Raw genomic sequence first — 11,327 nt, 5'->3', positions numbered from 1 at the left:
GGGAGAGGGAGAGAGAGGGATAGATGGATAGGAGGTATATGCATCTTAAGGGGCAGGGAAGATGTACAAGTGGGTAAGGGAAGTGGGTAATGGTTGCTAGGTAAGAGTAAAGGGGTAGTATATCATGTGTTATGAGGCTCCTTCTTCTTCTTCTTGTGGCTGGGAGTGATTGCTGAAGAGTGGGAGAAGAGTGGCTGGTTAGTGTTCCTGGGTTGGGATACTGGTGGGGTAGTTGGGTTAGGTTAGGTTAGGTTAGCCAAGGTTATGTTAAGTTACTTTAGTTAAGTTAATTAAAAGAGGTTAGTCCAGGTTATGTTAGGACAGTAAGAAGTAAGGTGTTTATGTTAAGTTATGCTAGATTGCGTTATGTTATGTTAGAATAGTGTTTGGTTAGATAGATTAGGTTAAGTTGGATTGTATCAGATTAGGTAAGGATAAGATAGGTTAAGTGAGGTTAATTTAGGTAAGTTTGGGCAGTAGTAAGGCATTTAGATTGAGTTATGCCACGTTGTAATGTTATGCGAGAACATGTTTGGCGGGGTTAAGTTTAGTAAAAATTTGGTTATGTCAGGACACTTGACAGGGGAGGAGTGGAATGCACTGGCAGGGAGTGAATGGAGATGCAGGCTCGAACAGACAGATACGACTATATCCAAAAAAAAGGTAGTGACAAGGAGAGAGAGAGAGAGAGAGAAATAAACAGAATTTGATAAACTATTAGAAAGGGAATGCACTGACAGGGAAAGGAAAAAGAGGAAAGTACCTTCTAACACGAGAGAAAAAGAGGAGAAGAAGGATTTGGCAGGAGAGAGAAAAGTATTAGAATAGAGAAAGGAGACACATCCAATACTGAGAGAGAAGAGAGACGTGTAGGGAGAGGAGAAGAGCAATTGATAAATGATAAAATAAACAAAACAACATGAGGGCTGGTGGTGGTAGTAATAATAGCTGCAAGAGGAGGAGGAGGAGGAGGAGGAGGAGGAGGAGGAGGAGGAGGAGGAGGAGGAGGAGGAGAAGGAGGGTGAGAAAGGAACCTGCATGGGAGTGGATGGGAGGAGTAAAATATTGACTGGGATGTGACCAGCTGTGTGGGAAGGGGAGTGTGTGTGTGTGTGTGTGTGTGTGTGTGTGTGTGTGTGTGTGTGTGTGTGTGTGTGTGTGTGTGTGTGTGTGTGTGTGTGTGTGTGTGTGTGTGTGTGTGTGTGTGTGTGTGTGTGTGTGTGTGTGTGTGTGTGTGTGTGTGTGTGTGTGTGTGTGTGTGTGTGTGTGTGTGTGTGTGTGTGTGTGTGTGTGTGTGTGTGTGTGTGTGTGTGTGTGTGTGTGTGTGTGTGTGTGTGTCGCCGCTGCTCTCCAAGTGAAAGTAAAGATGGAGGGATGAACATTAAAAAGGGGGGAAAGCGAAAATGAAAGTAATATTCGAAAAAAAATATTCTACTCCATAATGGTTTGTACGTAAGAATGTCATAGAAAACGAGTTCAGTTAATAGGCAACGCTGAGGAAGTAAACGAAAGCACACAAGAAAAAAAAAAAAAAAACAGGTAAAAACAGGTGATACAAGGTGAAAACAATGTGAGAGCAGGTACTACAACTTTTAAGTAGCTAGGACAGGTAAACTTGACGAGGGACAGGTTGCGGAAAGCAGGTGAGGCGGGCAGTAGGAAGACCAGGTGAGTGAGGAGGGTGAGTATACACAGTCCTTATAATTAATACAGCCAGGTGAGCCTTGTTTTCTCATGGTCTGATATCAAGTTTCAGCGCAGAGTCAAGAGAGAGCTTTAAGAGAATAGATCAATTTGGGGATGAGGATGACTGGTGGAAATAGGCGTGTTTTATACAAGGGACAACCACGTGTATGCCTGACGGTTTATTGGAGTTTCCCTTGTTTTTCCTATTTTCTGATACAGGTGTTCAATATACCTGAGTGAAATTTACCGTTGCAGTCGGAAGTTTACTAATGCTGTGCACACTTTTCCGTAATCTTTAACGTTTTCTCGCAATCTTAAGTCCTCTGGCAATCTTAAGTCCTCCGTCCTGGCAATATCCTCACGAAACCTGCCTGATTAATAGCAAATTACAGGAGTTATGAGTGAAAAAAGACGCTACACATAGTAGAAGTGAATGTGGGAGGTTACTCAACTTCTGACCTCGACCTCTGATCAATGAACGCTCCCGGAATACACCTTTGCCAGCTAAACAAACACAGCCACGCACAAACACGCGGAAGCCAACCACTAGATACACAAACACAAAAACGCACATAACGCAAATATAAGAAAGCAAACAGGAAATAAATATCGCAATAATACACGGAAACCAATCAAGATACACACACACAAACACACACATAGACACACACACCATCTACACACAAAACAAACGTGGAGAAGCGATATACACACAAGCTCCCTCAGGCGAAACATGACCGCAGGGAGGAGAAATTAAAGAACTGAATCATCCACGGCAGAGGCGGGAAAAGATACAGAAAAACACACAATACAAACAGCTGGACTTTCACGCTAAAAACACGAGCCAATAGCAAGGTTGGAGGCTCGTGACGTCATTGGAGGCCCCTCGGGAACCCCAGTACCCCTTCCCTCTCTTCCTCCTCCTCCTCTTCTTCCATGCAGCGTCTATCCCCAAGCCTTCGATCCCCCGCGAGTGAGGCGCCGTCGGGTCCTGATCAATAACACGGTCCACGAAGCTCCAGGAAAAGTCTGTAGTAAAGCTAATGTCCTTGAAAGGTGGCTGAAAGGAAGGCAATTCAGTGTTGTTAGGAAGATTTGTCTAGGAAAGCTGTGGGATGGGATTGTTGTGAGTTTTTTTTTTTTATCATACTTTGTTTCATTTTTCTAGCTTTTTTTCTTTTCTTTTTTACTGTATATCGTTATCGTTATCCTTCTTTGCTTTTTTTTCCAAACTATTTTCCTTTTTCTTTTCTTTTCTTTATTTTTCTTATTAATTTTCCTACTTTTCGTATTCTACCTTTACTGATCTTTTCTTTTCTCTCATTTCTTCCTTTTTCTTTCTTTTTATCTCCTTTTTTTTCTTACGGTGCAACGAGATATTTTTCCTACCGCATTGTAAACAGTTCAGTTCAAAAAGACTACTGTGGATTCGCTTCTTAGAGAGACGGAGATGTAAATGATGTTTAACTGCACTGGAACACGTTGCTAACTGAAATATACTGCTAAAATGTTCATATCATAGACAAATAGCAGGATTTAAATTGAGAACATTGCTGATTATAACGTATTCTAATTTCTCTTTTTTAGTTTATATATTTTGTTTTCACTTCGTAAGCGTGGGAATCGTTCAACACCACCACCACCACCACCACCACCACCACCACCACCACCAACAACAACAACAACAACAATCACCACAATGCAACACCAGGTACCTTGAAAACAAAAACAAATCAAGCCACATTTTCTTGCTTTTCACATTTCTCTTCCTCATTTCCCACGCTGCAGACACACAACAGTCGTAACACCACAGCTGCGGGCGCCATATTGACTCTGCTGCTGCTGGTGCGGGGGTGCTGTACCGTACACCGCCCACCACCTGACGGAGAGGCGAGGTGAGGTGAGGTGGCCGCGGGAAGTAGCAGCGACAAGGGAAGGAAGAAACACTAGTGACCGTCAGCCTTTACGGTACACTGAGCCGCAAGGTCGCTACTCACACTCTCTTACGTGGTCTTCCCTAAATCTTCCCTCCTTTTCACTGGTTTTAACTGTACCTTTGTTTGTCGCTCCGCTGCTTTTTTTTTTCCTTCTGTCTTTTTTCATTCGATATGCTTCCCTAAATCTTCCCTCTTTTTCACTGGTTTTAACTGTATCTTTGTCTGCTTTTTTTTTTTTCTCTCTCTCTCTCTTTTCTTCCTCCATACGATATTGTTCCCTTAATCTCTACTCTCTTCAGGGGATAACGGTATATTTATCTTTTTTTTTTCCATATGGCTTTATCTTCTTCCATACAAGATTATTTTCTTAAACTGTATCGCTGTATTTTTCTTTCATGTTCCCTAAAATCTTCAGGGAGGTTCAACGATATTTTGTCTATTTTTTATCCATAAGATTTTATCCTCCTCCATATAAGTTTCTTCCCTAAAACTTTATTCTTTTTACTGGTTAGAAATGTTCTTTATCGTCACGTTTTTCTTTTTTTCTTCGTTAGTCTTTCTCTACAATTCTACTCTTTTCATTGGTTAAAACTGTACTTCGTCATCAAATGTTTCTTCTTCTTTTCTCCCTTTACTGTTGTGTTCCTCCGTGATCGAGAATAAGTGCGATACTCGTTAACTTTTTGTTTCTTACATTTTCCCTTCTGCGAATGCCTTTTCTCTTTTGGTCAGGGTTGGGGGAAGGGAGGCTGTCAAACTGGTATCCCATGTCGCTCACTTCTTTTTCCTCTCCAGTGAGCTTTGCGGTACTCTTTTCTACTGCTCTGTATTTTGAACGGAACATCAAACCCGTAATAAGAAGATAAGAAAAAAACATCCGAACCTCTCTTGAAAATTCTAATAAACACAATCCTAAAAAAAATATTATAATAATAAAATGATTAACAACAAATAATAGATAAGTAATTAAAAGATAAAGAATAAATAAACAAATAGATGAAATATATAGGAAAATAAAATAAACGAAAAAAAAAATAAATAGAAAACGTACCTCTGAACGCCTGAACAAAAGAGACAAGGAAAGAAAAATATTAAGAGTATTAAAATACCTTTGAATACCTGGACAGGAAGTGCACAGCGATACACGAACAAAACACAAATTATGACTATTAGAATATCTTTGAACAGAATGACAGGAAGAGAAGGAAACAGTGAGGGGAAAAGATGAACCCAGCAATAGAATTATACCAGAAGGAAAACAGGAATTAGAAGCACCAGAATACCTTTGAGCAAGATAAAAGGAAGAGGAGTGAGTCGCAAAGAAGATACCTACATAAGAAAGCAAAAACACGAATTAGGAAGCATCAGAATACCTTTGAGTAACATAACAGGAAGAGCACAGAGCCTCGCAAACACGAACCAAGCTACAGAATCATACGCGAACAGAAGCAAGCACGGAGAGGAACGTTAGACAACCCGCCCTAACCCGCCGCGCCTCACGCCCCACACACACCCCTCCCAGACCCGTTACCGCTACCCCGGGACGCCACAAGGAAGCCGAGAGGACCCGCCCTTCATGGGGAAACCTTCTCACCCCTACGTCACGTCCCACAAACACCACGTCCCTCCTCCAGCGTGACGTGATGCGCCTACTGGTGACGCGCGGGACATCCTCTCCTGTGAGTGTGACGGACTGGCGGAGGGGAGTGAGGTGTGCCAGGAGAGATCTGAGTGTCAGCCCTGTCAGCTCCAGCACCCGGAAGACCACGCCCCGCTCCTGGTATGCGGTGGGGTGAATGTTTTAGTTTGTTTACCTCTGTGTGGTGAGATTTTGGCGGTAATTTCGTGGGTAATATAAAGTGATTGACGAGTCTTCTACTGTTTGTGTCCTGGAGTTTCGACAGCAAAAAAAAAAAAAAAAAAAAAAAAAAAAAAAGATTAAAAATAAATCTTGAGCAGCTGCTATACTGACTGATGTGATTAAAAACAAGCCTTGGACGTATAGCTGTTGCATTTTCGTCAAATAATTTTGTGAGCAATATGAGATGGAGTGACAGATAATACAAAAAAAAAAATGTAAGAAAGTGAATTGTGTTAATTTCGTCCAAGCGTCGATTTGCCCCTAGCAGACTTAAGAGGATTTGAGGGATTAATAAAGAGAATGATGGATGTGAACACGTGTGGCGAGGGAGACTGAGTGTTCATACGTGCTTACTCGCATTCCTCTTGTGCGAAGCTTTGTCACGCAGGTCAAGGTTAAGGCACAATTGGCAGAGGCTTATCGCATTACGCAGCTTGATGTCTCTAGGTAGCCACAGTTTTGCCTCGTGTTAACGGCGTCACTCAACTCATTCAGTATACCGTGATGATTTAATGCTGTCAGCAGTATCTAGGGCGCCTCCTCGCGCCTCAGCTGCGGCGGTGAAGGCCGATCACACGCTGCCTTTCACGTCCAGCGGCAGGCACTCATCACGAGGCACCGCAACGTGACCCGGAATGCTCAGTCGAGGACACCAAGGAGGAGGGGAGGCATCACTCTGTGTGCTCACCACAGTAACGATGTTGAAAGACAAGGCTGATAGACAATTGAGTTTCATAGGCAACACTTACCTTTCTTGGAGAAGTTGGGAAACCTCCACCGCCTCTCCATCTTCTCCCGCACGCTGCCGATCTTCTCTCTGAGGCCGCGGCCCCGCCCGCCCGAGGGCCGCCGCGTGAATGCTTCCTTAATGTCCATTGACTCACACTTGACTAGTCGTCCCTTGTTCTTCGGGGACCCGTCGGCAGAGTTCTGGCTGCTTTTCGGGGAGTTGTTGCCCTTCGTGGACAGACCAATGCCCGAGTCCCCGCGGGTGCGGGAGTGGTCGTACCCGGTGGGGTTGGGTTCACAAGAGGAGTCTGAAGCGGAAATGGTGAGGCCAGAGTCCGGTGATGCGGTGCCATCCTGACCGCCGGGCCGGATAAGAGTCTCCACGTCCAGATTGAGGGCGGACAGCACCCGCCTGTGACCCGCCCGCACCCGCTCGTACTCGTCCATCACCTCTTCCACCAGGGAGCGCCGTGCCCACGACCCCCGCCAGTTCTCGGGAATCTCCTCGTAGATATTCTCTGAGGCCAGGGAGCCGCCGTAGCTGTTAAAGTCGTCCATCGCCGCCTGGGCGCGGATCACGTCTGCAGGAGAAAAGATTCCCTCGCCGGCGTAAGAGTAAATGCCGTCCTCATCCTCTTGCTGCCGCTGCTGCCACGACTGCTGGCCTCGTGCCTGTTGTTCTTCCTTGCGGTGTTGTTCCTGCTGCTGCTGTTGTTGCTGCTGCTGCTGCTGCTGGTGACGCAGCACGTGGGGATTCATGGCGGCCACGGGGCGAAGCACGTGCTTGGGATCACGGGAGCCCATCACCACAAAGCAGGTCCCGTCCTCCTGCGGGGTGGGCGCGGCGCGGGGGTTGTGGGGACATGGCATGTCTGGGGAGTTTGGCCTTAGGAAGCAGGGATCTTCATCCCATCTTCCCGCCGGCGGCGGTGGTGGCGGCGGCTCCCGCAGGCCCAGGTGTGGCAGAGAGGTGTGGCCGTGGGGGTGGAAGTGAAGGCGCTGTGGCGGCAGAGGTGGGAGGAGTGGGTACGGTGGGAAGGTATGATGGTGGTGGTGGTGTCGTCGGGGCGTGGGTCTCCAGTATCCCGAGCCCTGTGGCAGGGACAGAGGCCCCGAGAAGGGCTGCCCGCCCACCACGTGCAGCAGCGGGCCGCGGGGCGGGTAAGAGATGGGCCCGGAGGCGGACGGCGGCGGTGCAGCGAAGTCATGGAAGTGGTGAGTCTGAGCGTGGTGGGCGAGGACAGGATAACCAGGGCGAGGCCGGGCTGGGGGCGAGGCGTAGCGGGCAGAGTAGATGGTGAGCTCCGGCCCTGACTCGCGCTCCATCACACCATCACACCTGCGGGAGGAAACAGACGTCACCACACGCCTCTCAAAATAACACTTCATTCTTCTGTGGCCCTAGGCTGATCTGGGAAAACCTTACCACACACACACACACACACACACAATCACCGCGGCGCCCCGAGGAGTGACCACACGTCGCGACAACAACCATTACACTGTCAGGAGTGACTATGACGCGTTAGATTTATAGGAAGAACACACAAAGGCATCTTCACCTCTCGTGTTCCCGCCCCGGCACCAAAAACATACAGTTACCAAGCCCTCGCGAGACAATGGCATAGGACCTCCGCCTCGCCGCCTCGTCTCCTACTTCCACACGCCCTCAAGACTGACCGCAATAACCTGTCGGGGAAAAACAATGGAAGCTGCCACCTTCTGCCTGACCTCACCCCACGACAGGAAACCTCGAGGGACACATCACCGTCACCATCACCACGTCCTTCACTGTTCATCTCTATTTCACTCATTCTAAACCTACTAATTAACAAATAACAGAAATATACGAAGAATAAGAAGCACAACTGAAAGGACAAATCACTATCATCACCACTATCTCGTCTATTTTGAACTAACTACCAATTAACGAAGAGATACGAAAATACGAAGACTAAGAGATAACGAAATAGAGGAAGGGACATGGAGGGAGGGAACGAAAAGAGGGAAAGTTGACGGGGAAAGTTGATGAGGGAAAGGTGGAAGGATGTTGTGGTTAGGTTAGGTAAGAAATGGAGGAAACACGAGCTGATAGAAAGGGTTACTGGCTGGACGCTGCATACCCCCCCCCCCCTCTCTCTCTCTCTCTCTCTCTGCTTCCCTTCTCTTTTTCCTTCACATTTCTTTCTTCACTTTTTTTTCCGTTTTCCTTTCATAACTTTTCTTCGTCTTCCTTCATCAGCGATTCTCCTCTTTACTTTTCTTCGCTTTCCTTCATCAGCGAATCTCCTCTTTTCTCTCTCTCTCTCTCTCTCTCTCTCTCTCTCTCTCTCTCTCTCTCTCTCTCTCTCTCTCTCTCTCTCTCTCTCCAGCCATTCCACTCATTCACATCTCTCACCTTTCCCATTAATCCACTTTATCCAACACCCAATCCACTTAACTCCCCCGTATCTCCTTCACCTGAGCCTCCTCCTTCCCTCCCTTCGCTCCTTCCTTCTCAGTACTCTCCCTTGATGTCGTAGATAGTACTCGATCTCCAGTTCTCTTCCAGGTGTTCTGTTCTTTGTCTCCTCAACCGCCCTCTCTACTTCCCTTTCGATCCCCATGGCGGTAAAAACGGCGCGGAAGAAAGGTCTGAAATTCGAGGCAAGGAGGGGAAAGTGAGGCAGGTTATTGTTAGCGGGCAGGCGACAAAAGAAGGTCACTGCGGAACCTTTTTCACCTTTCGGAGGGCTTGGTTTGGTAGTTATAAAAAGTGGTGGACGTGTTCGTGTCTTATTGGACAGTGAGAGGTGTTGGGGATGTGCTGGGGGTGTGTTGGTGATGTGAGGATGTTGTAAAAGGAGGAGGGAAGCTGTGAAGGGAATGAGAGGGAGATGCTGTAAGGAATGCTGGGAAAGATGTAATTCTGAGAGGGATGCTGGGAAGGAATGATTAGAGAGGAATATTGATGGATGCTGAGAAGGGAATGCTGTGATAAAAAGAGGTAATGTCTGTGATGTTGTGAGGGCTATATGAAGGTCTGTTAAGGACGCCGTGATGCTGAACAATGCTGAAAGATTGCTGTTAGGGTTCGTAAGAATGGGGAGCCGCTGTGATACGCTGTGAGGGGAGTGATGAGTGGTGATGCTGTGAAGATTCTGAGATGAAAATTCAAAGGGATAATTTGCGGAGATACTGAGATGCTGTGGGATGCTGTAAGGATGCTGTGGGATGCTGTGAGGATGCTGTGGGATGCTGTGAGGATGCTGTGGGATGCTGTGAGGATGCTGTGGGATGCTGTGGGATGCTGTGAGGATGCTGTGGGAATGCTGTGGTAATGGTGATTGGATTCTAGATCTCACCTCAGTTTATCCCAATCTTCCTCCCTCTTATCCTCTCCCTCCTCTCCGCTCCCCCTTCGCTCCTCTACTTAATGCCCTAGATACCTTCTCTCTCTCTCTCTCTCTCTTTCTCTACCTTCCTCCAGCCTCACCTTTCTACCTTCCGTCCCTCCTCCCTCAATATCCTCCTCCCCCACCAACCACAATTGTACTAAAATTATCTCCTTTGTGTCCTTTTCCTTTGGGTTTCATTCCTCCTCTCTTCCTTCTCTTCCTTTTCCTCCATCACTTCCTCTTCTTTTAGTTTTCTTCTATTTCTTCTTCCTCTTTCGTCATTACATACAAGTTCGCATCGTGTATTATTTCTTTCATTGTATTATTTCTTTCATTGTATTTCTATTGTACGATTTTTCTGCCATAATCTTTCTTCAGAGCATCTTTTTTTTCCCAATTTCTGGTCGTTATTTTTAGGTTCTTCTTTCTTTTCCTTCATTTTCTCTCTCTCTCACTTTCTGCTCTATTTTATTTATTTATCTCTTCCTTTCTATCACTCCTTCCTTCCTCATCATCTTTAGTTCTCTCTGTCTATCCCTCGCATCTCTGCTCTTTTCCTTTCTCCTCTTCTTTACACGTTTTCTCTCATTTTCTTCTCCATTTTATATATTTATCGCTTTCTCTCGTTCCTTTTCTGTCACTCCTTCCTTCCTTCCTTCTTCGCCATCATCATTTCTCTTTTCCTTCTCTGTCTATCCTTCGCATCTCTACTCTTCTTTTTCTCTTCTTCCATATCAATTTTCTTTAATTTTCTACTTTATTTCATATATTTATCGCTTCCTTTCAATCACAGCTTCTTTTCTTCTTCATCACTTTTCTTTTTCTTTTTTTTTTCCTCTCTCTTTCTCTCTCTAGACTCTCCATCTCTGCTCTTCTTCCTTCCTCCTCTTCCTTATTCGTCCCCTGCCTTCAGTCACTGTCTCTACTTCCGCTGGCATCCTTCCTGTTTCATCAATCACAATCTTCCCTCCTTCCCTCCCTCCATTCCCTTCCTCCCTCTCTCTTTCCCTCCCTCCCTCCTCTTCCCCCCATTCATGACCTCCCATCCCTGAAACCCAAGGATTCTTACATTCCTATCTGAGAGAGAGAGAGAGAGAGAGAGAGAGAGAGAGAGAGAGAGAGAGAGAGAGAGAGAGAGAGAGAGAGAGAGAGAGAGAGAGAGAGAGAGAGAGAGAGATACAATAGTTATCCCTTAATGGAAGAAATAGAAAACAATGAAGCAGAAAGTCACGAATAAAAATTAATTACAAACGTGAAAAACAAAACTAAAAAAAAAAAAAAAAACAGAAAGGAATATAAAAATTAATAAAGAAAAAAAAAACGAAGAGAAAATAAAACATGACAAAACATAAATCAATAACACATGAAAACACACAAGATAACGAAAAAAAAAAGCAAGAAAGAAAAGAAAACAAGAAGATAAACACAATCAGTACATCATAAGGTTAGGAGATCAAAGAACACATAAAAAAGAGAGAAAAAGGGAGAGAGAGAGAAAGAGAGAGAGAGAGAAAGGTGATCAGACAAGAGAAAAATGAGACCGTCTTGAATAAAACATGAGCAAGGCTAATAACGATGAGGAGCAGAGATAAGGGAAGGACAAAAGGAAACGTGAATGGCGATAATAGAGGAGATAAGGAAGTGACGGAGAGAAGGAACCAGGAAATCTAATCAGAGGAGAGTCCGTGAAGAAAGGAACAGATTGGGAGATAATTGTAACGAAGGTAGAGATGGTGG

The 11,327-nt window shown here is 45.6% G+C and overlaps 1 protein-coding gene across 4 annotated transcripts in view; it reads right to left on the bottom strand.

The window, feature by feature from the left end:
• Nucleotides 1-5,698: 5,698 nt before the first annotated feature.
• Nucleotides 5,699-11,327, bottom strand: part of LOC135107955 (myb-like protein I) — a 79,058-nt gene continuing 73,429 nt past the window's right edge. For all 4 annotated transcript variants that reach the window (XM_064018428.1, XM_064018426.1, XM_064018427.1 and 1 more), the window contains exon 2: nucleotides 5,699-7,552. In XM_064018428.1, the coding sequence (XP_063874498.1) occupies nucleotides 6,217-7,539 (1,323 nt within the window). In that variant the 5' untranslated portion in view covers nucleotides 7,540-7,552 and the 3' untranslated portion in view covers nucleotides 5,699-6,216. The remainder of the gene's footprint in view (nucleotides 7,553-11,327) is intronic.

This window comes from Scylla paramamosain, chromosome 16, assembly GCF_035594125.1.
Source record: "Scylla paramamosain isolate STU-SP2022 chromosome 16, ASM3559412v1, whole genome shotgun sequence".
Taxonomy (NCBI): Eukaryota; Metazoa; Arthropoda; class Malacostraca; order Decapoda; family Portunidae; genus Scylla; species Scylla paramamosain.
Note: the sequence above shows the minus strand (reverse complement) of the source record. Positions and strands in the feature narration are given on the sequence as shown.